This window comes from Zosterops lateralis (assembly GCF_965231275.1).
Source record: "Zosterops lateralis genome assembly, chromosome: 1".
NCBI classification, from domain to species: Eukaryota; Metazoa; Chordata; class Aves; order Passeriformes; family Zosteropidae; genus Zosterops; species Zosterops lateralis.
Genome location: NC_139762.1, coordinates 129,483,148 through 129,509,748, shown reverse-complemented (window position 1 = coordinate 129,509,748; position 26,601 = coordinate 129,483,148). Strand labels below are relative to the sequence as shown.

The 26,601-nt window shown below is 41.1% G+C and overlaps 1 protein-coding gene across 1 annotated transcript in view; it reads left to right on the top strand.

Annotated features, from left to right (window-relative positions):
* LAPTM4B (lysosomal protein transmembrane 4 beta) overlaps positions 1 to 26,601 on the top strand; it is a 60,180-nt gene that overhangs the window by 4,055 nt on the left and 29,524 nt on the right. Inside the window, exons 2-4 of the mRNA XM_083878898.1 lie at positions 14,153 to 14,264; positions 21,159 to 21,232; positions 21,821 to 21,943. Of these exons, the coding sequence (XP_083735024.1) occupies positions 14,153 to 14,264; positions 21,159 to 21,232; positions 21,821 to 21,943 (309 nt within the window). The remainder of the gene's footprint in view (positions 1 to 14,152; positions 14,265 to 21,158; positions 21,233 to 21,820; positions 21,944 to 26,601) is intronic.

Sequence of the window (26,601 nt, the reverse complement as noted above, 5' to 3'; positions counted from 1 at the left end):
ACTCCCTGAGGCCCTGACAGTGAGGGGCTAAAAATAAAAGCTAATGGAAGGCTGAGAACCTTTTATAACCACAAGTTATCGAGTTGTGTGGCTCTCACTGAAGGATGTGCGGTAAGAATAGAGCAAGCTGAAGTTTTTAGCCAGGTTAAACGCTTGAGCTGCTATTTGTGGAAGGCTCAGCATGAATTGCTAGTTGTGACATTTCAGTTCTGTTTTTTTTCTGAATATGCTGTTGAAAGCATGTGTAATATCTACCTCTGTCCCAGTCATTTTCTTTAAATAAAAGGACTGAATCCTAGTGATGAAAAAATGTACTGGTAGTAGACATGTATTGTAAAACAACAGAAAATCACAGTGTGCTATGCTCTCACTGATTTAAGGTTGAACACCCTGACAAGATTGGTAGAATGCCCTTGATCTGATGTCAAAAGGAGAATGAAAAAAATATATTTTGTGATTAGGCCACATTTGTGTCCTGGTATTTTTCAAGCCTCATGGAAAACAGCATGTATGGCAATGTGCTTAAATACCAGTTAGAAGATTTCAGTAATCTTGGCTTACTTGGCAGGGGGTAGAGATCAGCAGTGACTGCTCATGTAAACAAAATATCCCTGCACTGGATCCTTCCAAGCTGCTCCATCCACACTCCTGCAACCTTTACACTGCCTGAGACTACTCACATCAGCAAACAGTTGTAACTGAGGGTCCCTTGAACAGGGTGTAAAGGCTCTTTTAGGGAAAATAAGGAAATTCTAAGAAGTTCTTGATTATTTTCAATCCCGTGAGAATCAGGAGATTTTGAAAACTGAAAAAGAAACCGAAGTTGTGAAAAGAGCAAAATTGCACAATTAGAACGCCTGATGTGTTCTCTCAGTGTCAGGTTGTGGGAATTTTCATGAGTACGAATATGAGGCCTTTACTTAGAAAATTAGCTTGCTTTGTTTTTATATGGAATGAAGTGGGCTTAAAAGAAAGGATTTTCAACTTTATGTCTATTTGAAGGGTCATAGTAGCCAGCTCATTGAAGGCTCATTTCCTTCATGTCATCCAAGGATGTCACTTCCCATATTGTGCCAGTGTGATACAGCTGGGGGTTGGGTTGGATAATCCTGCAACACCACCTTCACCACCTCCAGTGACAGTCCAGTACTGGTGGCCCTGGGGAAAGAATTCTTGCAGAACAGGGCCTGCTGTGGATTCACCATGTGTTTGCCCCTCCATGGCCAAGACCTGGTATTCAGGGGAAAGAGCTGGATGGTGCCAGTGACATTCCCATTCCTTGGTAGGAGATGTAGTATCAGCAGTACATGAAGTTTCTCCACTAAAAAGTGAAGGTGTCATAATGTGAAATTACTTGAGATTCCAAATTCTTGTAATAGAAATGGCTGAATGGATTAAATATTTATGTCCCAAGTGCCATGTCTGTAAAATGATCATTAGTTTTTCTATTGTGTGTACTCCATAAGATAAAAGACAAGATCATAGAAAAAAAGCAGTAACATTCTCAAGTAACTCACTAGACTCTTCTAATGCACGTTTGCTACTGAGGAGAGTGGAGAGAAAACTTGGAATTCATTATGAATAAAGGAGAATACTAATCTTACTTTTAAAGGCTTCCCTGATGATTGATGTACATGTTGAATATCCAACTGAGACTGGAGTCAGAGGAGGTTCAGGGTATATGCTCTTCTTGGACATCCATTCCATTATCTTAAAGACCAGGGGGGAAAATGACTGATTCTGCACACAAGTACCTGCTCAGGCCCTGTGTGGTATTTTCTTAACAAACTGAAAGCACTTTGTGTGCATTTTAGGTATGTCAAAGCAAAGGATAAATGATGCACAGTAGGTAAAAGTCTCCACAACTTCTGATAGTTGTAAAGTAGGTGTATTTATTCAGCGCTGCCCCCTCCTCCAAAAGCCTGCGTGCCTCAGTGATTTTCCTTCAGCTACTTATCTTCTGATAATGCATATCTTCTGATATGCATTAAATTTCACAATACACCTATACATATTCATTGCCTAGCCTCACTTCATATTAAAATCTGTCTGCTGTTGTGCAGCCCCTCTCTGGTGGTGGTGGGCAGGGGTCTTCTGATGAAGTAAGAAGTCTTCCTCCAGGCGTTTGTTATTTGACTCTGAGCAGGCGCAGTAGGGGTTTGGCTGATTCCCAGGTCAGTTTGTCCTGGCCAAAACCAGGAGCCTGGTTCTTGCTGGCTTAGAAAACCACAAGTTCCGCTTTGTCAGGTTTTTACAATACCTAGGTCCTGCTTGGCTGAGTTTCACCAACATATATCTTATCCTTATGATTTCTTCTACCTAGCAACCAGCTTAGTGACTAAATTCCTGTGTGCTCTGGTACAAGTTGTTTCTTCTACAGATCTAGCTCTACAAAATCGCTAAATAATCAGTTTTAAAACTCTGAATTTTCAGATACATAAATGTCCTCCATATCATAAAGACCAATAATGATCGTTAGTATGAATAAAATGATCTTATCTGAAGGACCTTCTCAGTAAGCACATTCTGATTGTAACTTCTAACAGTTCAAGAATGTCATCAGGAGAACTCATTAAAGAACTTTTCCCTGCTATGCACAAGCCCAGGTTGGTTGCTGCAGTGCAGGACCTTATCCCATCTTTTTTCTCTAATTCATGCTTCAGGCCCTCTTCAGTTGAATTACAAAATAAAGGAACGTATGGGAGGAATTTAAATGGCACAATCAATAAGACAGCTTGCAAAGAGCCTAATCACTCACCTGTGTGTGACAGAATCCATCCCTGAACAGGCCAAAAAGGCTATCTGAAGAAAAGATGGATTCATTGGTACACCATATCCCAAGTTACCTGTGCTTTCTGTTCTAGGTGAAAATAGCCGGATTTGTGTTTTCCTGTGCTGCAGAGAGAAGTAGAAGCAGCATTTTATTAGTCTGTCCCAGGCTCTGTCATACATCAGTAAGACATTAAAACATTTATTAAAAATGTTTTTTCTTGAAAAAACCTTTTAGGTCATTGGAGGAATAAAACTTCTTGAAAATGTCTTTTGGGCAGCCCTTGCGCTTACTGATGTTAGTCTGTGACACAACACAAGGATTTATGGAAATGTCTTTAAGCTCTAATCCCCTAACAGAGGCAGTTTTTCTTATATCCCCAAATACCGTGCTAGCATATTTCATAGAGTATGTAATCATTGCAATGACAGCTGATAATCTGCATCAGTTTTCCTGATAATAAAACAGTTGTCTCACGTAATCAGTACAATTATCAGCTCAGAAACTGCAAACCTTTGTAAAATACCTTTTTTTTCTTATCAAGGCCTTCATTGGATAATAAATTCCCTCCAGTGAGAAAACAGATGTTTGGTTGTAAGAAGAGCAAAGTTTACATAAATGCTTGTTGAAGAATCCCATTAGGAGTTCAGTATGCTATAATTACATTTGGGTTTTTATACAAAAAATCATGAATATATTTATAGAAGGGAGAGGAGGTATTACATTAATCAAGTAAAATATGTTTGGAAGTTCTGTTGAAGGTTAATATCTATCTCCTAATGAGCCAGAGGAGAACACGTTAAGCTTCCTAAACTGATTGTTGATTAGACTGACGTCAGTGAAAATGCAATTAGTCTTATATATTCTTGGACATATGGAACGGATGTTGCAAAATAGCCAGGAATTAATTTCCTTGATTGCTTTCTTTTTCTCTTGTTTTGTTGTGAGGCTTGTGCTTTGACTGTAAAACTCTGGAAGTTTAAAGTGGCCAAGGCCTGAAAATGTGCAGGGCAATTTCTGTGCTGCTCTCCAGCAGGGCTGGAGGTTTAAAGTCCCAAATCTCCAAACAGCAGAATAAGAAGCAAAAACCCACGTTTGTGTCTGAAAGTGTGAGAGAGTGCTCCTGGTTGATGTGAGGTGAGTTGCTAGGGAGGCATCACTGAAGAATTAATATAAACTTGAGCCTAGCACGCAGTTCTGGACCTCCTGTGGGTCAGCTCTTTTTCAGGTGTCTGCATCAGCTCTAACTATTGTCATCCTGGCACTCAGCCTTGAAAGGGGTTTTGAGAGTGCTGTGACTGCTTTTCATTTTGTTGCTGGCATGTACTGAGCAAGGTCTTGTTCTCTCCAGAGATATATTAAGCTGCTTAAAACAGACAGGACAAATGCTTTTGGCAGAAACACAGGTTTGTGGGAGATTTTCACCTTAGAGGGATGCATTTCCCAACAGTGAAACAGCTGTGGCCAGACAGACAGGATACATGTGGTCGTGTTCTTTACTATTTCAGTAATTATCTGTACTCTACTATCTTTCCACATCTTCCTTGTGTAACTAAATCCCTGCCTTGGGTTGCAGAGTGCTTCAAGGGTGCAGCACTTGTATGGCTTCTGTGGATATTGCCTGTGGTGGCTACATAAGAGTAATGGATCAATGATTTTTGGTGTGTTTTGGTGTTGGTTTTTTAATGAAGTGGTCATATGTGGCTTGCTGTCAAAACCAGATCACAGTCCTCTCAGCAGGACAGTGGCAATGTCCAGAGAGGCTGGAGGGGACTCTGAGCAGGGACAGTGCTGTGGGCTGCTCTGGGTGTAGGACACACAATGTGCTGGCCAGGGCCAGGGGATACCTGGACAGTCCAGCCCAGGTAAGCAGCCACAGCCATGTTGTCTGGCCCATCCTCTTGTCACAAGGCCACACTAAAGTCTAGATCTGTGGGAGCTGCCACAACTCACATCACAGTCACAATTTAACAGGTCTGCCCTCAAACTTACACAGTCACTTGCAAGGCTCAGATATGCATTTTTGGAAATCAAGGACAAATGCAGAAACCAAGCAAAGCCCAGTTCAACAACCCTTTTTCTAAAAAGGTTTTATTGCATACCAATTCTTTGCTGGTTCTCCACTGCATCCTGAACCAAGATCATCTTTAGGAGAAATTGTGAGTTGATCTGGCAATGATATAATTGTATGTGTGATTATATTTCCCCATAAATATTTCCCTAGAGGTCTTGCTGGGCAGAATACTTCAGCAGTCATTTTCAGGACTTTCTTTAAATACAATGAGAAGATAACCAAGACTCCACTGATAAATTTGTATACAAATACCTTATTTACTTAAACCAGGAAAGGACGAAGATTAAATTTGTTATTAAAATTATGAAAGAGATGCCTCTGCCCAAATTAAGGGGCAAGGAAGACTATATGCCAAAGTCATTAGCATAGATTTCATTTAACAGCAAATGGGAGTAGAAAGAGATAGAAATAGAAAAAGGAGGGGGGAGAAGAGAGTTGCAGAGAGGCAGATTAAATAGAAAATATCACCACTCCATGGATCCTAGTGGCGTCCCATTGATCCTGTTCTTCTGGTCTTTTTGGTGGTAAGGGTCCCACAAAACACAAAAACCAGAGTTCAGTGGATTAATACACACTCAGGCCAGGTGGAAATGACCAGGGACCTCCCCTGCGGGGAACAAGTTTGACACTGTCTATTGCAACAGACTCTGGAGCAATTGCATCACTTTGCATCAGGCAGTGCTGTGGTGCAAGGCCTCATTCCAGGAATAAGTCTGGGGAGCACTTTTGGGGGTCTTTGATGGGTTATGACACTCCCTCAGCTGCCTCTCATGTGGATGTCCGTGCATATGGCTTTCCCAGGGTGGGAGGTTTTAAACTGAGCCTGTTTGTGTAAGGGAGCATGAGTGTTCACTGTCTCTGACTTGAGGTTATGCAACACACCCAAAACTCTCCTCCTCCCCCCTTGGCTGGGGAGGAGTCTGTGCAAACCCAGCCTCAGCAGATGAGTCTGTGGGCTATGGGCTCCCCCCGCCCAAACCCAGCCAGAGCTACTGATTCTGGTTCTGACTGCTACTGGTTCTGGCTTTCTGGGGGATACTTTATTCTCCCTCAGCCTTGTTTCCTTCTCCCTAGACCTGAGATGATTTCACAATAGTGTCACCTTTATCTTCTCTCAAGTTCCCTTAGGCTGCTGAACTCACAGTCCCAAGTTCCCCACAGGAGGCATCTTCAGGGAGGGGAGGGCTTTGGTGGTTGCATCTTCTTTATACAGTTTTGCCATCATGTGCAAAAAGTCCTTCATAAAATATGTAAGCCACAAACCATAACATTTCAGTCTCTTACAAGTATATAACAAATTAAACTCTATCTCTAGGAAGACAGAAACCTCTTATGTGCATATTGCACAATCTGTCCATTTATTTTTTTTTAAATAAATTTAACCATTACCATATTTCAGTAATAACAGACCTCTTGTGGTTTGGGGTTTAAGTCTGTTAAAAGGCTGGCAGTAGACAGTAGTTGAGTCATTTGTATAGAAGAGTGCTGATAAATTATTCTGTACTTCCCATGTCAATTTAATCAGCATAGTCTTTAAAGTTCAGTGTTTAGTGTCATAGCAATCAAAGCTGAAATTCTATATAAAGTCTGATTGAAATGTTTTATGCAGCTTTCTATCATGCACTCTCTATAATATGGACTTTGTAATGTGCTAGTCTGAGCCTGCCTGGATGATTCTTTGCCTTCTCATAAATAGTATGGAAAAATAGTGACAAGAATTGCAGACTCTACCCTGTCTTCTCCAAATTAAAGAATATGAAAACCTAATTGCTACTTCTGATCTGACTAATGCTCTCCCTATTCCAGTGCAGTATTTCAGATAGCAGCCAGAGCCATGCTTTAAGAAACCACACAGGGAGAGAGAACAATTTGTTCAGGGACAACATTTTCTTTATTCTCCTATAATGCTAAGGTTGGGGAGTCACCTGAAGCAGAAAGGCTTGCATTTTGTTTTTAAGATCCTTTGTGATATGACTAAACACTTTCATTTTCTTAATAAATAGCTCATCCTTTTTTGAATTCCTTCAACCTTTTGACTTCAGTAATAATGCCTGATACTGAGTTTCACTGATCAAAGGAGTGAAGAATTCCCTTTTAACCCAAGTTCAGGTGTCCCTCTTTCTGTCTCCCTTCAGGCTGTTTTGTTCCATTGGATGAGTGTGTCTGGGTTTCTAACTCGGACCACTCATTAAATTGTGCATCACTAACACATCTGCAGCTTGTCCCCAGCACTGGGAAGTTGAAAGCTTTTCATTAGCATGAGGTAGAAGGCTTACAAAGTGGAAAAAAGAGAGAGGTGTCTACTCTGACAGGGTTCTCCTGCTCCTGCACTCTATCTGTGGTGTGCTCAGATGTAGCTCCTGTGCCCTGAGAAGGAAAGAGATTGAATCACTGATGTGAAATTTGTCAAGAAACTTGGGTACAGACGGGACATCTTGTTTCTTCATGTGCTGTTTGTCTGCTCTTCACAGCACTCAGCTTAAAATCTTTATTGATAAAATTGCCTCCTTGTTTCTTCTTCAGTCAGAGTTCAGAAAAAGCCCCCAATGAACACTAAGAAACACAAAACTTTGCCTAACAGGGGGAGACAGAGAACAGATAGAAGAATCTTCTGTATGGGGCAGTAAACCTTAATTCATTATCTACACTAATAGAGAAGTTTGGTAAAGGCACCCCGGACAGTGCAAATCTACCCTGAGCAAATTATACTGAACCTGATTTTTTTCTTTTGTAGAGTTCTTTTCTCCTTTTAAAGAACAAAAGTGTTCTTGCTTTTAGTAATATCTTCTATGCCTAAAGAAAAAATGCAGAAAATATGCAAAGAACATGCCTAGTGAGAAGGGGAAGGTAGATTGGGAGAATTAGACATTGAGATACTTAAACAGGCATTTTCCATTCATTCTTATTTTTTCTGGTAGTGATACTGACTTCAGATATCCAAGTGCTAGAAAATACTCTTCTATTTAGTTTCAAGGAGCAAAGTAGTTTAAGACTGATGCTTTGTTTCTGTCATTTCTGTAGAGAACTGCCTGGACTCAAAAAATTGGCTTGAGTTTTTTAGAGACAAACAGAAGAGATGGTATGTGGGTTCTGCTTGAGATTTTCTTAAGCTTTACTAAATACATTTAGGATTTCATACTACTAAAATTAATGTCCTTGGCCATTTGCTTCCTTAGTATCTCTGTAGAGGACAACAAATGAAACCGTGCCAGTTTCATGGGATATTAAAAATATGCCAGAACTCCGTGTGCCAGTTTCTACATGTGTCTGGGCTTCACTGTGTCATGAAACCAGCTCTGGAACTGTAAAAAGGGGCACAGGCAGGGAGTTAGTTCTCCCCCAATGCTGAGATTTAAGGAGGGTGCTTAAGTGTATCTCTCTTGAGTTCAGTGAGGCTGAAAACAGTCACAGAATTAAAACTGTAGGAACATCTATTGCCACCCATAAACTCGGACTGCTACGTGCATGGATTCAGTTGTAAATTGAACCCTCAGTAGAAAAAAAGCAGGGGGGGCTCTACTTTTTTCCTGTAAATATAGTTACCTGTGTTATCTCTCTTTGCTGCATTAGAAAGTCTTGGGAGAACTGTAGTAGAATATTTGTAGACTTCAATAGAAACATCACTGTATTTTAATGCAGTGTATTGATTTAAGTGGGCATAATAATTTTTCCTTTTCTAAACTCCTTCATCGGAGCTATTTTATTTTGACTCTGGACTGAAAGCCATTGTAACTCATGGCCATTCTTTCAGTGTTTACAGACATTTATGTAAGTTGCTGGCAAAAGCATTTCTCTGTCTGCTTGAGTCAGAGATCATCAGTAGATCAGTGTTAATGGTATGCTCTTAGGAGCTACTGGAACAGATTTTATTTTAGGTATGCTGAGATAGATACCATGCAACTGCACTTCTACAAAAGGTCTGAAATTATAGTGATATTTGTTGTCTGATCACCTGTTGCTGCAGTGGTTTCTGACACCTCTCCCCAGCATTTTATTCCCATGGATCACCACAGTTCACTGCTGACCTTTGTAACAAATGACATGGAAATAAGGTGACTTATTGACAGTAGAAGTCTGAAATTTTAGTGCATTATATAGTTTCTAATTGCTGGATCCTGCCTATGGAAGACATGAGGTTGTGTCCTTGTATCCTAAACACTGGACATTTTCTCCAGCAGAACTGCCTCATACTGTGCTTAAGCTGCTGGTTCTTTATCACAGTGCAGGTGGAAGCAGCATCAGTGGCTGGTGGTGCCAGTCCCATCACCTGCTGCCTGTCTTGCTCATGCCTGCATACACCTTCCTCACACAGCTGTTGCTGTTCAGAGTATCTTCTACTCAAATCTGAAATTATGTTTTGTAAGCCCACAGCAGGAACTCCAGTTACTGCTCCAATATCTAGATGTCTCTTCCATAATGTTTGTTCTTTCCCCTTGGCTTCATACATTCTGTGGTCTCTCTAAAGTAGCTATTTTCCTCCCCTTCATTGATTAAAAAATGGATATAATTCCATCTGCCTGCCAGAGAAGTAAGATTTTGGGATTTTAAAAAAAGAACTATTTTATTTCCATATCAGAATAAGAGAAAGTTGGGTATTTTTAGGACTTTCTGTTGGGTCTTTGTCCAGTGTGTTCTTAGGGCACTCTGAACTCATCCTGCAGGGACTGAGCCCAGAAGCAGAACTGGGGCTGATCATGGGGTTCACCAGCCCCAACAAGGCAGCTGAGTGATAAACCAGAGGGTCCAACCAAAAGCAGAGGGCAGGGACCAGGGACACAACTGGAGACCGGAGACAAGCTGTAACATGCCTGTACAGGGTCCACCCAGGAAGCATGGCTGGAGCCTGATGTGTTGTACTCTGAGACAGAGACTGATGACTCCAGGCTGACCTGAGTGGGCTCCTGCGCCTTGGGGAGGGGTGTGGAGAGGCCCAAACTGGGCTGTGCAGGTCAAATAAGGCCTGTTGGTGTCCCTGGAGCTCCTCTCCTGAGCCCTGGCTAGCACTGGGGCTGCAGTCAGCCGGAGGACCCACTGGTCACAGTTCTGACTTGACAGTGCAAAGGCTTGCATTTTATTCTTGTTGAACACCTGGGCAGAGTGGGAGCTTTAGATAAAGTTTATTAAAGAAGCCCTCCTGTTGAGTCACAGGATGTAGAAAGGATCCCCTTGGTTTTTAAACTCCTCGTGGAGGAGTCTGGATATGGCTGGATCCAGTCTTAATCCCAGACTTTGTCAACAGCTTATGTCTAAAGGATTATATAGGTATAATTGAACCTTTATACAACTTTGTCCCACAGGATAATCGACAGCAAACTGGATATATTTAAAGAAATATATATTATTTTTTATTATTTTAATGATTAGACAAAACTATCGTAATCAGAATTATTTACTACACAGTATAGGAGCTGTAACAACTGTTATAGTAGCCCGTGAAGCAATATTGAAGCAATTTTATTAAAGCTAGCAAAAAAAATACTAGTTGATATTTAATTATTATTAACAGATTGAGTTTACTCACCCATATCAATGACCATGGGCCAGTTTCTTTCACTCAGCCTTGAAAGGTAACCTTGAAGGGCATCCCCACTCACAGAAGAAGTCTCCACCCATGCACTCCCAGAAGGGGTATGGCAGTTCAAGTTTGGGACTGGGTGACTTGGCTGTCAGCCATTACATCTCCTGGCCAGCCATGTCAGCTCAGCAGCTTTAGATAAACTGTCAGCAGTGTCACTTGTTTGTTCCTTTATCCTTGTATTTTACCAGGTCTACCACATTTTCATCTCACTATCAGAATGTTTAACTTCGGAATTGAGTCAGACTTGGCTTCAGCGTTGTTCAACACTGAAGGCAGCATTTATCCATACCCCTTCTTCATTTACCACTGACAGCTTTGCAAATAGGACACTGATCACGTTATTTTACCCCATTCCAGGGGGAGCATCCTGCTACAACCCCACTGCTGTATGGCCATGGACATGGTTTCAGTTTTTCCATCTATAAAAGGAGGACATTGTGTCTCACTGTGAAGTTATAGTTTAGCAGCTTATGAAACTTAGCATAATTAAAATGCTTTCTAAGCATTGCTAATTGGTTGTTACACTATTTGTTGCTGAAAAAATGTAAAACATCTTGAAGGAAATTTTGGCCCTATCAAAGGAGCACAGGAATCTCTTTTGGCTTTCCTAGAATGGATATTTCAACTCTCATACCAACTGCGTATACCAACAGGGAATATTTTTTTATGCTCTTGTCCTTGATTGTGTGTCCTTGGAAAACATTACATCAGTAACTTTTTAGACACACTGGATTTATGCATTAAAGCTTTTTTTTTTCTTTCTTTCTTTTTTTTTTTTTTTCCAAAATTCAACAGTCACATCACTTTCAAAACAAAAGGAAAACCCTAATGAACACAAGACACCCAACTGTGCACACATTTCTGGGAGAAAGAGGGGGAAAACACATGGTGCATTTCACTTGCACTGCTGACAGCACAGCTGGAAAGTGCTCAGATGATTGAGGATCTCAAGAGAACAAACTGATAGAACAGAAAAGTAATAAACTAAAGAGCATTAGAGAAATTCCTACTGACTGCAGCAGACTTCAGACCAGGCAAACACAGTCTATGTCTTATACAGAATTTAAGGCAATGCTGACAATCACATTATCTGAATCAGGACATATCCATAAGGAGAAAGTAGAGTGCATAGGTCAGTATTTTATGAATTTTCATGGCTATATCTGTACTCAAAAAATGTCTCTAAAATAGCAACACTCCATGCATTTATGGTTTCTTATTGCTTGGGTATTTTGAGTACTCTTCTTAGGTAACATATTTATTACTGGCTTATGTCTTCTAGCTTTCTACAAAGGAGTATAAAACAAGAACTAGGTTGCAATATGGAGTTATGCATAATGTTAAAACTCAGTAAGATTTATGGAATGTAAATTTGAATTTTGATAGTTGTCTGACATCTTCAAAACCAAGAGAAAGCCAAGACATCATGCTACAGCATTCCCAACACAAAGCTATTTAGCTATTCTATGTAAAAATGCAGTAATGATAATCTCTAACCTGCCCCAGACAATCTTTCTCCTTCTTTTCTTATTGTTCACCACGCTGTTTAACTTCTATTTTCTTTTGCTATAATTCAGATCTGTTTACTCAGTGGATCTGGAGGAAGGTCTGTTGCCTCGTTCTTTCCCCCTCAGCCTTTCTGCTCATAAAAGACTGAGAGCACCTGCCCCTACTTTTTCCTTACAAAGCAACCCCAGTTTTTTCCCTATCTGTCCTACATTCCAGATGTCTGACTACCCTCTGTTCTGATGCAGGATCATAATCCCCAAGATTTTTTTCTTGTACATTTTAGAAGGAGGTTGTATCCTTTCTGCAGAGGCCCATGGAGGGCAAGTGGGAGGATAATTTATACATCTAATATCGAGGTTTCTGCAGCGCTGCCTATCAGCTTACAGCCACAAAGATGAGCTAATGGGATTCCACTGAGTTGTGTTCAGTCACCCAGACTCCTTTCTGAGTAGTTGTCACTTACTCAGTTTTTTTGCCTCATGTTCTTCTGAAGTTCTTCACAAATGTTCCTCTATGCTGTTTGGTGCTGAATTGTGCTCTGTTGTCTCAATTCTGCTCTAGTTGGTCAAAATAATGTCATTCTTATCTCCCAAAGTGCTTACAACTTGGCATTGTCTGCAAATTAGGGAAAGGTAGAAGTTACAAGTGACTTGAAATAACAAGTCTCTCAACAATACTTGAAAACCCTAATCAGTGTATCTTCTGTGCTGACTGAGTCCTTAAATCGATGACAGCTGTTCTTCAGTACAGTTACCCAGCTGGCAGTGCATTCACCTTCCTGAACATTCAACCAACCCAGGTTTTCTTTACTAATTTTTGAGAATTTCATAATGTCAAAAGGTATGCTAAGATGCAGAGATGTTATCTGCTGCTTCTGCCCTGTCCATAAGGCTTCTTAGTCTGTCAGAGAAGGAAAATAAGATAAACTACTTACAGGTTGTCCTTGACAAGTCCATGGTGATTGCTACTTGTGACCATGCAAATTTGAAGTATTAATGGGGAGACTGCTTGATTATCTGTTCTTACTTTGTTCTTAACCCTCACAGTCAATCTGGAAATTCACTGCATGACCTTCCTGCTTTGAAAATGCATAAACTGTGCTTGCTCTTTTCTTGTCTTGTGAACTCAGTCTATTCTCAGCAGTTTTCAAAGATTGCTAACAGATCTGGTATCAGCTAGACTTGATGGAATTTACCTATCAAAAAGGATTTATCTTACCTGAGAAATTCTCTAGCCTGTTGTGTCTTGAAATAACCTGTTTCTACACCCTCTTGTTGCTGTTAGTAACCTGTGATCAGATTAGGATGACTTTGAAGTGAAAACCAAAGCAATAAAATCCATTTTCCAAGTGTACTGTTTTCAGCTTTTGTCTTTCCATTTTCTTCTTCATCAGTTACCTTCCTAGTTCTATAGAATAAGCTTTTAGCCTGACTGCATTATTTCATGCTGAGCAATCTTCTTTTCTGCAATTAGCTCTCTTCACTTCAAAGTGATATGAGCATTTTGTTCAGATTTGTTTTAAAATACAGCTCTTGGCTACCTCTCCAATTCGTTCATAGCTGATACTTGACAATCTTCTACTGAATCACTTGATATTCTTGGCATTTAATTCACTTACTGCATTTCATAGCCAAGGCCTTGGTGGATGTGAATGTCCATCTGTGCCGTATGACACAGGAATGAGACAGTCAGACACAGGGCTCACATGGCCACCTCCTCCCGCTCCCCCAGGCCTTATTTAGCAGGTCACCTGAACCAGCCCCTCACTCATGGCCTCTTAGAGCACAGCATTTTCCAGTAATCAACCTCCTCTTTGATAATCTAGCAATTTTACAGGGTCTGTCCCCTATTCTAGTTCTGCCATGCTGATAGTCCTTGATTACAGCACCCATTTGTAATAATCTCAAAATGACTGGTGGATGTGCTAAGAAGTTTTTTAGTCTGAAAGAGCAGTGGTAACTTCTCTGGTGTGGAATAGAGTGGAATGAAAAGAGGTGATATACATTTTGTTAAATTTTCATGCTGCCACTTAGGGAAGAAATAATTCCTGTTTACACCAACTTAGAGAAATTAATTGCAGTGTTAGTTAAATACTACAGTTGTACAGTTGGAAAACAGTCTCCGTCATAGCTGGTGTGAAACATGGTGGGTGTGTGCTGCCCAGAGGTTTTTCATGGATTACTTTCAAAGACTGATCCTTTTCCCTTTTTCCTCTCTATAGATTATAAATTCAGTGGTCTTGTTGATTCTGCTGAGTGCCCTGACTGATCCTGACCAGTACCACCTGACTAGTGCTGAATTAGGGGGTGAATTTGAATTTATGGATGATGCCAGTAAGTACAAATTCCCTAATTACTAGCACTCATTGCTTCAGCATTTATGTAACTGTCCTATCATTTCAGTAATTACTGTCCTTTCAATTATTGCTTCACCTTTGTATCTTACAGATGCATTTTTATTGAGAAAGGTGTCATGGCGTAGTTCAAACTTGTTTCCTAGTAGTAACCTTATCTGCCACCTACCTATTAGTAATCAATCCATCTGCTCTGCTGTGTCCTGGCTTGGCAGGGGCAGAGCCAGCCCTTGGCAGGGAGATGTATCCCTGAGCATGGTGCTGAAAGCCCCAGGGGAATTTTGCAGGACAGAGGGAGATCTGGAGTCTCTGCACCTCCCAGCACCACATCCCAAGTGCCTGCACATGCTCAAGAGCCCGTGCTGCTGCTCGGACAGCTGGGTGCATTCATTCATATTGGATGTAATTATCACTCCCCTGTGCATGTGGCATGACTTGCACAAACCTGCTCAATTAGATGGAAATACACATATCAACTGTATAGTCACAGGCATGTCAGCAGTAACACAGAGCAATTCCTTCTCTTACTGAAAGACATCATAGAAAATGTTCAATATAATTTAAGAGAAGGGTAAGCTAGGCCATTTATGTCTCCTACAAAACCTCTTGTCCTTTGCAAATGTTTCCTTGTTCCATAACTTTTTCAAATTATTTGGTGGTTTGTTGATTTAACTGTTTAGATCATATCTAGTAAAGTTTTCCCTCAATGTGATTTTGATAAAAATGTCTGTTTATTTTCATTTCTGCTCACAAGATGGTTACATTCAACATTTCTCATGGTAGTCTGAAACAAGGTCTGTTGCTAATCACACTGGTGTCTTTCTCTTCAGAATTCCCCCATCCACAGCTAAAGGTTCTAAGTTCTTTCCTAATTCCTACTGAAGTCAATAAAAATGTCTGTAGGAGAAGCATTAGCTCCACACATGAGAAAAGAAACTGCCCATTGTTGTGTCAGAGATACTGGGTATCATTTAAGGGATGATTATTTCCACAAGGTCTTTAATTCAAATATGCCTTGAGGGTCTACATTGAATTAATGATAAGGGATGATTGCTACTTTATTGTGTCTTCATTGAAAAACCACCTACAACTTCCGACTAAAAATCTTTTTATATAACTGGATTTAAGAAAGTAAGGACCATCGTAGATACAGATGGGCTCCTAGCTGGTTCTGACATATTAAAACTGACTGCCTTGTCCTAATTCTCAGAGATTAACCTTGGTAATGACTGTCTGTCAGTGTGGTTTTATATAGCCAACATCAGAGGCCTGCCAGTGCCCAAGGCTTTAAAATTGTAATTCTGTTTTGTAATGCAGTAGCTGTCAGATAAAGTACATTGGGGATTTCCATCTACACTTGAAAATTGTATTTTCTGTATATTTTTATCAAGGCTTCTGAAGTGAACCCTGCAATACTGTTAAAGGATGGATGGCTTATGGGCCAAGCAACCTCATTTCCATTTGGTAAAGGGAACATTTCACAGGCAGTTAAATTACGAATGAACACTTGAATTAATGTTTCCTTTTATTCTTTGACTCCCTCTGGTTTGGTGCCTGAGTAAAGGCAGTTGAATCAAGCTACTGACTTTTATGGTTACTGGAAATAGCTGACAGGAGATAATTTCTTTCTTCTTTTCTTTAAGCATGACTGTATTTGTTCAAATGCAATGAAATGTTTTATTATGAGGTAAATCATCAGAAAAACTTCCACATATTCTTCTCTTTTCCTGATTTTGTCTTTTTTGAAGAAAGGTTTTTCAGGTTAGCTGCATGCACTGAAACAATGTGTATGAAATACAGGAAGATATGTAACTTTTTATGCTAAAGAAGGTCCCAAAGTTGTATATATACTTCTGATGACAAATAATAGTGACACAAACACTAATAGTCAGTATTCTCATTACTATTGATGCTTCTATAAATAGCAAACAAGAAAAAAATGCAGACAGAGTTTACATGTAAATTTTGTCACTCACTTTCTCCTGTAAAGAGGATCCCTCATAAAAGATCTGAAAACGCCGTCTGGAAAAAACTTATCAGCTGTGTAAATGAAGTTAATGACAGGTTTCCCTTGACTTCCAAATAACCAGGATTCCCACAGTATTTGTACTCAGATTTATTTCTAGCTGTTCCTAGGTTGTGGAGAATTTTCAATTTTCTGTTCCAGCAGTGAGAAAAATTCCTGCCGTCTGCAGAGCCACAGCCAGTCTACTGCAAGCTGCATGAAAATACCAGTGCAGCATCAGTTCTAATTCCAGGGGCATTGCCAGAGGCTCCTGTTTGATTAGTCAGAGAAAGGATTTACGTGAACACTTAGAAAAAAGCTCTAGGCTGTTTATTTTCCCTTCTATTCTAGAAAAGGAAGCAAGGAGAAACAAAGTCTGCCAAGACTCAATCATGTGGCAGAGGGGGGTAATGGAAGACACCAGTGTGTGTGGTTTGTGTGGCTCTCCCAAGATGTACATCTCAGAGCTGGGTAAAGTGCTGGGCTTCCTCCTGTGCTGGATATTCAGCAGAGCCCATTTAGTCTCATCTTTTTTTTTTTTATTATTATTTCCTGAGGAAGTTTAGAAGCTGGACTGGGGAAAATTAGAAATGTGTGAGCTGCTCAATGTAATACTGCTGCTGTTAAAAGACTAATAATCTCAGAGCAGGAGATGGAAAAGCCCTATAATTCATTTTGACTTCCCAGAGGGTTTTGCCTGAGCCTTCTGCTCAGCTTCTTCAGACACACAGACCATCATCCTGACATGTCTACAGCCCAGACAAGTAGTGGGTGTTGATTGGTTTTATTTACTGCTGTCATAGTGTCAGAGATGTGTGTGATACTTCACAGGCCACATGACAACAAGGATTAAAATCCTCTGCATGCCTTACAGAAACTGAGGGAAACTTTGACACCAATGTCATCAACTTAGGTCAAAATGTGCTTGTGTCTCTGCTCAGGGATGGGCAGACAGGACAAGCAGACATCTCAGGGCAGGGGAGAATAATGTGATGATCTCTCTGCTGAATATGACATGCACCCAGGACTTAAAAATATTAATTCAAATAGAAAAATTCTATAAAGAAGTCTACAGACAGCAGGCTTGGACTTCTGCTGGGGGATAAATGGAAGTGGTGGAGTAGGTGCATTCCTGTCCCAGTCCATCAACACCACCTATGTAGTACAAGTCCCAGATACAGAGAGGGGCAAAATACTAGATCCATTCCAAGCATATGATATTCTGGGCAGCATCTTCCTCTCTAATTTTATAGTCTGGCGTAAATGTGCTGGGCTCAAAGGTGCAGAATACTCTTTCCTTCTCATTGCCCCCCTCTCTTTCACAGGGAGAAAATGCTGCTGCTGTGTAGGTTGTGACCCAGGAGGCTGCACCGTGGCTGGCAGCAGTGGCATCAAGCTTGCACAAGCAGCCTGCAGGAGAGAGCAAGGCAGTAATCCTTAGCTGGCAGTCAGGAGGCTCTTGGTTAAATAAGGCTGGGAGAGTGGGAGAAACTACCTGAGGATTGCAAGCTGCTGATCAGCACCTTTCTGGCCCCCGCTGTCAAAGCTGTGAGCCAGCAATCAGCTCCAGGGCTGGGGCAGGTGATGCAGATTTAAGGTCTTCATCACTCCACACAAGTCCTGGCTTAGGGACCAGCCTTGCTGGCTGCTCATCCCTATCCCTGCAGCACCCACCATCAGCCTCCTCTGCAAGAGGAGTGGGGCAGGCAAGGAAAAGCTTCTGAGGTGAATTCTAGGGAACTCAAGTTGCAGCTTGCTGTGCACACAAGTACCCCATGACAGGAACTCCTCCCAGCCCCAGCAGCATCTTCTCTCCAAAGAGGCAAGAAAGTAGGATGTCACTGCAAGGTATAAAAATTTAAAAAACTCAACTGGGTTCTTTAAACCCAAGGAGAAAACTCAAAAAGCCATCTAGGACAATAGGCTGGATAACCCCTTCAGCAGTCCAAGTACCGTCCTTCCAGCCATGATTGCCATAGAAATCACAGCATGGCTGGAAAAAAAATCAGACACCCTTGTCAGTTTCTCATTTAATGTGCTGCATATTTAGTTTCATTTGGAGTAATTGAAGCTGACATGGCTCAAAAAACCCAATGAAGCCTTAAATGAGAAAGAACTAGCTTGAGCCAACTAGGAACTTGGCATGGTGGAGCATCATTAGGGAGACACTGGAGACAGGGAGCATGATTGTGTCAGAGCAGATCTTCAATGTCAAGTTCATCACAGTTTGCTGGGCTCTGGCTCTGAACCAGTACTGCCACGGTCACCAGCAAAGTGGAACCTGTGACTCCTGCATCTGCTGAAATGATAATGACAGCAGTTTCCCCCTAGATGCAGGAAGTGAGTGGTTGGGGTCAAGAACAAGTGCATAAGCAGTGCCTCCAAACTGATGGTTAGAATCAAAATATTGATCCAAGAGCCTCTTTTACAAGAGTTTCAATTAAAGTTCGTGCCTACAGCAGCCATTTTCACTTCTCTCCTTTTCTTTCATTACCTCAATTGTACCTGGTCTATTCAAAATAATTTTGATTTCACAGGATGTATGTCGGCAGCCAGAGTAAATGGCCACACAACCAGAAGCGTCTTAAGAGGCTGCAGTACCTCTTGTTAGTAGAGGTATGTTTTGTGGATACTTCTTGCTCTTGAGGGCAAAATTCAGAAGATCATTTCGAACAGGCACAGCACACAGCATTTACAGCTCCTAAAAACCTAGAAACTGGTCGAGGTAATGCAGCTCAAACACTGCACTGGTTGTCTGGATTCTCTACACATTCTAAGAGGAGAATCAAGTGCCTTTGAAGAGCAGTTGGGATGCACTGAGATGTCATTCCCTCCTGAATGATGAGCAGGGAGCCCAGCTGCCTCATGATGGCATTGTGTAGCACCCATGAGCTGAGTTGCAGAAAGCCACTGTGAAGGAATCGGGGAGTCCCAGGGTGAGCTAAACTCACTGCTGAGTGCAGCCCCCTCTCCTGGGTGAGACCTGCTTATTTTGACAATAAGAAAAGGATTCAAGCGTTTGTACTTTGAGAAAGGATATCTGTGCTCCAAGGCCTCATCAGACTACAGTGGTTTGAATGTGCTCCTCCAGGTGCCAGGAAAGGGCACTTTATCCTTCGAATTTAATCCATTAAATTAGGAAGTAGCCTGCCATAGGACTTCTTCTGAGTCCCTCTGCAATCACAAGGACAAACTTTGGGGGCAAGAGAGAGAGAACAAGAATCCTGAAACGTAGGACATAGGCAGTGTTCTGGAAAAGGAGAGACCTGGGTTCTGAAATCCATAATCCAGCTGTTGGATGGTACAATGCCCAAGGAGCCAGAGAACATACACAGCTCTCGAGATGTCCTCATCTGCCAGCAGTAGTCTCCTCCTCCTCATTTTTCTGCCAGCTTCACAAATCTCAGGTTCCTCTCTGCATCAAGAGCCAGCAGAAATGTGGATTAGTGCCATCTAGGGCAAAGTTTGTGTTCCCTCAGGCGCAGGAGGATCAAGGACTGGGTCTTTTGTTTTCTACGTGGGGGATCATTATGGTAGGCTGGAAATAATGACAGACAAGACTTAGTGGCTGTCCTTCCTCCTCAGCCATGACCTGGGTGAGCCTGCACTGCTTCCTGGTGGTGGCAGGTGAGACCTGTCCACAGCTCCCAGACCCTTTCAGAGACTTGGGTGAACTTGGGAGCTGACTTGAGGACTGTTCCATGCTGTGGAGTGCTCCTTGTCATGTGCTGGAGCTGGATATTGTGGCAGCTCTGTGATGAAATGATGTCACCTATACACTTTGAATGCTTCCAAAGTCAGGGTAATGAACATTCTGAGCATTGTCATATGTTTGTGCATCTCAGAGGTCCTCCACATACCTTATCAAGGCAGGTAGTTTAAATGCAGCTGGTGACAGTAATGTGAACAGCAGGTGCCTCACAGGTACCAACAGAGATGTGATCTCTAGAGCCATGTCCTGTGTACCTCATGTCCTCTATCCTCTTTGTGCACTGGCTTAACCTCAGAAAAATAGGCACAATGTTCCATTGCACTCCCAAACTCACTCTAAGGTCAAGTTCAGAAATTCACTTCTGATATCCTGACAGTGGTCTATAATGATATCTAGGGAGATGGATATGAAAAGACCAAACATGTAATTTTTCCCCCTAGGATCTACTTCCAACTCTTCATGGCTTAGGAACTTCTTAAATCTAATGAAAAGTTAATTGAAAGCTGATCATCAGTAGAAGAAAAAAATAGAAGTCCTGTAATTCCTCCAATCAAAACCTTAAAGAATATTTCCCTTCCTTCACTGCTTTAACTTTCCTGAAAGTTATGTATTTTCATTAATAAATTTATCTCTGTAGTATTTTTGGTTCAAATGAAAAATTTCAGGATGTTATTTCTGCTGTAAGATGCTTTTATCTGCCCGTTTTGCTGGCAGATATAGAGATATATGAGCAATGGTATGCAGCATCTGTTGGTGAAGAAACAATCTGTAGTGCAGAAAAGCAGACACATTCTGACTACAGGTATCAGCACCACCAGTAAAATAGTCTTGTCAAAACTCCTTCTGATTTTTTGAAGATCCTGAGAAAAATTCGACCATTCATCTCCATAATCTTATAGAGACTGTAGTGGTTTGCACAGTGTAGGTGTCAGCACAGTGTAATGCTTCAGGCTTGCACTGACAGAACCACTGCCTGTGCTTCTTGTATTTAGGAAGTTCCCCACAAAAAGCCAGATATTTCTTCCAGCAATGGCTGAACAATGCACCTGACCCCATCTCCTACCCTGCTCTTTGAGATGCTCTGCACAAGGGAGGTGGCAAAATAACTGAACCAAGGTCTGAATTTGTCTGCAATCATCAATGTGTCTCTTTTCCAGATATGTGCATTGCCACCGCAATTTCTCTCCTTATGATTCTGATCTGTGCAATGGCTACGTATGGCGCATATAAGGTAATTCATTACATTTGGTGAAGACATGAATAAAGTGAACTACACAACTCCATAGAAACAAAATTAAGAAAAACCTTTTCTAAAATTGCTTCTTTACTTGTTCAGCTGAATATTGAGAGAAGGGGAAAAAAAGAAGTCGAAGAGGCAGCAGAACTGATTGTTTAAACCAGTGGTACCCCAGGGCCCCCTGCTGCAGTTGTCTTGATTGTCTGCAGTTTCAAATATGAGTAAGCTCTGAGCAAATGGTGAATTCAGAGAACTGAATCTTGTACCTATTGAAGTTAAGGAAATTTTTCCCCATTCACCTCCCAAGCCTGTGGTTTGTCCCAACATTAATCCTATTAATTAGAAAGGGAAAGTACTGTGTGGTTTCTAAATCTCCTAATGTAAGAAGTTGTGGGAGTTGCACAGCACATAATACTGCAGTATAGCAGCCAAATTGCCTTGGCCAAACCTTTTGGCTGAATGTCATTTCTTTTAGCTGATCTAATTCTCTATAATGTCAAATATTCTTTAGATTCCTGTAGAAAGACATATTCCTCTATTTTAACTTATGGCTGATGAGTTTCTAATTTATTTCCTTTTCAGCAACATGCGGCTTGGATCATCCCTTTCTTCTGTTACCAGATCTTTGACTTTGCTCTCAACACGTTGGTTGCCATCAGTGTACTCGTCTATCCCAGCACAATTCAGGACTACCTCCGTCAACTGGTAAATCACTTGATGTTCAGAGGCTTTTGGGGGAAAAGAACTTTGTAAGGTGCAGTTTTTGCAGTTTTTCTAGACAATGGTATCCTTCTCATACAGTCATCAAGAAGTTCTTTCAGTCGTTGCCAGTCTGAATTCAACATCCTTGCAAGGCTACATTACTAACTTAGTACAATATTTGTGAAAAGCTCGGAAGTTTTGCAATGATGTGAAAGCTCTCAGCACCATTCCTTTAGAGTGAGACTCATATTGCAAGACATGGATGATAAATAATTGCTTTTGCATTCAGAGTTATTGTGCTCGTATCCAGTGGCTTATTTTGGTACTATTTGAAGGATATTTTGTTGCTCCTTTTCATTTATTCAGTAGCTATAATACATTTAATTAGGCAGGAGTTTGATAGAGTGTAGGTTTGGTTTTGCTAGAAAATATTTTGAATTCTGTCCTAGGGACATTTAGAGGCTGCCTTCTTGTTCTGCTTTGGCCAAACATCTATGGCCAATATTGCATAAGTGTACAAGGTATGATCACAACCCCCTAGAGCCCACCAGCCCCTCTCTCATCACAGGACCACGTCCCATGTCCAGAAGGGTTCATGTGGAGTCACAGAGCTCTGGAGAAGCCAGAGCTGCAAATCTGCCTTGAGAATCTGAATACAGATTAGCTTGGCTGTGAACTTTGTTGTGTGGATGGAAAGCTGGCCAGTATAAATAACAGGTGATGAGAAACAGCAGGCAGATAAGTAGCTGCACAAATCTGCAGGAAGAGGCAATGTATCATGCCAGTGAGAGCTGGGATGGATCAGGAGCCTGTTACCCTTCATCTTATTTAACACCCACCTGCATTCACAGCTGATGGTGCACTGGAAGAGAGGCAGAGGAATAAATCAAAAGGATCTCAGAGATATGAGTGGAAAAGAGCAAATCACAGGCATGGTTTGGGAGTGCTAAAGCTGGCACTGCCACTGCTGGAGCTCTCCTGCCTGTCCTTTGCCTGCAGACCCTCACTGCTGCATCGGTGCTAGCCCTGCTCTTGTGGCAGCACAAGCATCTCTGTTGCTGCAGAACTCCCCCCACCTCCCAGAGCACGAGTTGTACCCTGATTTTACTCAGTCTTGGTCACTGTGCAAGAACATGATAGGGACAAAAAACAGGCTGGGGAATGTGCACTTAAAAGCCTCTGCTTTTCTGCTGAAAATTTGGTGCTACATTTGGAGCTGACTCACTAAAAGGGCAAAGACCAGCTGTTCCTCTTGAAATGTGTGCTAAAACATCCCTTTATTTCCTTGCAGATAAAAAAATAATAGGTCCTTTTGTAGCAGAAATAGAAAGAGCAGGGCTTGGAAAGGATTTGGTATGGTGCAGCAGAGCATTCTGTGATCTGCACTGCTGCTTCTGGAGTGTTGAATCTTTGGTTGCACACATCTTTGTCTTGGTGTTGTAAATCATAGTTTGGACTGGTGATGAAACGCCACAGGACTTCAGGCGTGCTAAACTGTCAGTGCTCAAAAGGGCAAGGGGGATTTCCAGGATAATTATAGGCTGATTAGCCTGACATTGCTACCAAGCATAGTAATAACAGAAGGGCTGAGGCTCAGAGGACAGTCAATTGATAATGGATTAGACCAGAAAAAAATTATTAATGGCTGCCAGCACAGTTTCATGAAAAATCAGTCCTGCAGGCAAACTCATTTTCCTTCACTGACTTCATCAATAAGATTACTGACTTCATCAATAAAGATGGGCAGGGGCATAATGGGCTTTCATGAGATGTTTGACTTTGCAGCATGATGCTCAGAGCATCAATAAAGCACGAGATCAATACAGGATGTGTCATGTGGATTAGGAGAGGTTAGCTGGCAGACTGCAAAGGGTTCTGGTCAAGCTGACCATCTGCCAGTGAGTTTCTGTTTTGAGTAGAGGAAGGTCTCCAGGAATCAGAGTAGATTTTTGCTCCTCCTGACTTCCATTAATAATGTTGGGCCCCAAGAGGCACTTCACAATAGCTGATGTCAGCCATGGGAGAACTTCTCCAGGCTCAATTGTCTAGAGGGATTGAGTCTTTTGGTGGGAGGTTGTGAGCAGGAGTATAATCTGTCTGTTCTGTGTCATCCTCTGGGAGACCCTACCCTACATTGCCCAGAGTGAGCACATCTCTGCATTTCCCAGTGGCAGTACTTGTGACTTTTCCTTGCAAATTCACTTCTAATAAAACCCGTGGCTGATACTGAGCTAGACTGCCTGAGAATTTCAGTTCAGCCACTAATGTGTGCTACAGAGATAAATATAAAGAAATGTAAAAGCCTGAGCAATACAGATGAGCATACTGTTTGACAGCTGTGCCTGGGATGCAGAGGCCCTGTAAGCCCTGGGGATTTAAGTGCCAAAACTAGAGCCCCTCAGTTGTTTTACTGTTTGCAAAAATTGCTCTTGAGATTTTTGGACAGAAAAAAGAGCAATTAATAGTAAAGTAGAGGAGATTTCCCTTCTCTGTTGGTAGTGTGGATTTTCTCCATCTATTTGGGGAGTTTAGTTGTAAAAAACCAATGCTTAAAAGTCAGAGAACATGCAGAAGTAGTTCTTTTAAAAAAAGCTATATAAAAGGTGGATATATTGTAGTATGATGAGAGACAATCAGCTTTTCCTGCTTCATTTACTGAGAAAGACTAGAGGTAGTGCCATTAGAGGTTTCATATGCAAAATAATGAGGTATTAAAAGGCTGTTTAAATTAGGTGTATGGCATAATGCTAATGAGCAGTTGGAAGCTAGTCCAAGTTAAGTTCATTTGGAAACAAGGATTAGTTTTATTTTATCATTTGTGTCGGAGATTAGTGATGAGGAAGAACTACCAAGAGATGTGATGAATTTTGAACAGTTAATGTCATCTGTTCAAGAAAGTTTTGAAGCTGTTCTGCGTCTGCTTTGAAGCTGATTATGCCTCCTGTGTCTTAGCTGTGGTCCCAAGCACAAATGACTCAGCTGGAACCTCTTGTCCCTTTACCTGGAAAGGCTACATCTGTTGGCAAAAGGTTGTTACATTTGGTTCAGGGTAAATACACTCTGTCTGAGCGGGCAGAAGCAAAGGGGAGATGTGAAGGGCACATCCATCATTATGAGATATTCAGACATGGGACAAGATGAAAATCAGTGCAAGCAATTACACCATAATTGCAGTGCCATTCGGGTGTGATTCTTCCTGATGGTTTGCAAATAAGCACTAGGGTTTCTTGCCCTCACCCCCTTTGCAGTGGTCTGCCAGGGTAGGGAGGAAACAAGGATTGTGTTTCTTCCTGGCATTCTTACAGTTTCTGTTCCTCTAAAACTGCTTTGCATTTGGGAAATTATATTTTAGGGGGCACAGCTCCATAAGGTAAATGAAAAATCCCAACTGTTCTTCAAATCCATTAGTGAATATCTGGAAGAAACTCTGCATTTGGTAACAGAATCATTTAGCAGAAGAACTTTTTGTTTGCTCTAATGTGAGAAAAACCCTGTTTCTTTAACCGCTTCTACTTCATTATTATCTGGTATCATTATATAGTTATTTGGGTGCACATATGCCAGATTCAGTCTGTCATTGATGAGTTACAGCTGCTGTGAAACTCTCCATGTACTCTTAGCAAAATGATGAGTACATATCAAGAAACTGGTCAGAGCCATAGCTGAAAACATTATAAATTGTGTTCACGGGGTGAACATCAGTCTATACTGGCTTCTTCTTTCCTAGTAACAGTGTCTTTGGAAACTTCATGTTGTCTTTTTTTGCATACAGCAAATCCAACATGTGTAAAATAAAAATAATTTTAGTTCTTGGTCTAAGCAGAGGTCTAAAGCAGTTTGACCTAAAGCAGACTTTTTTCGTTTAACCCCACTAAATCTTTGATATATCAGCATTTTAAAGCCTTCAAATTAAACACTTCATCTTCTGTCATCTGATAACAGCATATGAAATGGATTGAAGCAGAGGTGCAGAACAGGCTGGTCTGCAACTGAGTTATGCAAACCTTTTCCTAATCGAAATGCAGGTCTATGACAGTTAATCTAAACAAAATTTCAAAGTATATCAAGTAGCTTTACTGTGGGAATGCCTGCAATGCTGCTGCCTAACAATTCAGGTGGTACCAGTCATGCTTTTAAATCCATGGAGAAATGCCTAGAGAACATAAAAGAGATTAACCTAAAGAAATTTTTCCTATAAACTAAAGCTTAAAACCTAAATATCCTTTCTGACATATTAATGCCATTTTATAATTCCAAAGCAGTACCACTAACTTCATAGCAGAGCTTTACAAATTCTACAGACACATTGCTGTTTTCCTTCAATTTTGTAAGGTTTTGATACTTGGAGGATTGTAACTTGGAATGACAATTCACACTGTATTTTCAAGTAGATTTTTTGTGGTCCAAGGTGAAAGAAGACATGAAAGGTTATGGAAGCAGGTGGAGGGACTGAGAAATGGCTTTAGCCTTTGTAATTTTATTCTTCTGTGTTTGTACTATACCAATCCAGTAGAAATGTACTTTCCATGCACGTTTTAGAGTCCTTTTAAGTGTCTAATAGGGCTTTGATATGAATAAGCAGTAATTTTTTTTAAATTAGAAGTGTATCAGGTGTATTATTATGCATGCAGCCCTCTCCATGTCTGTGACAAGGTTATAAA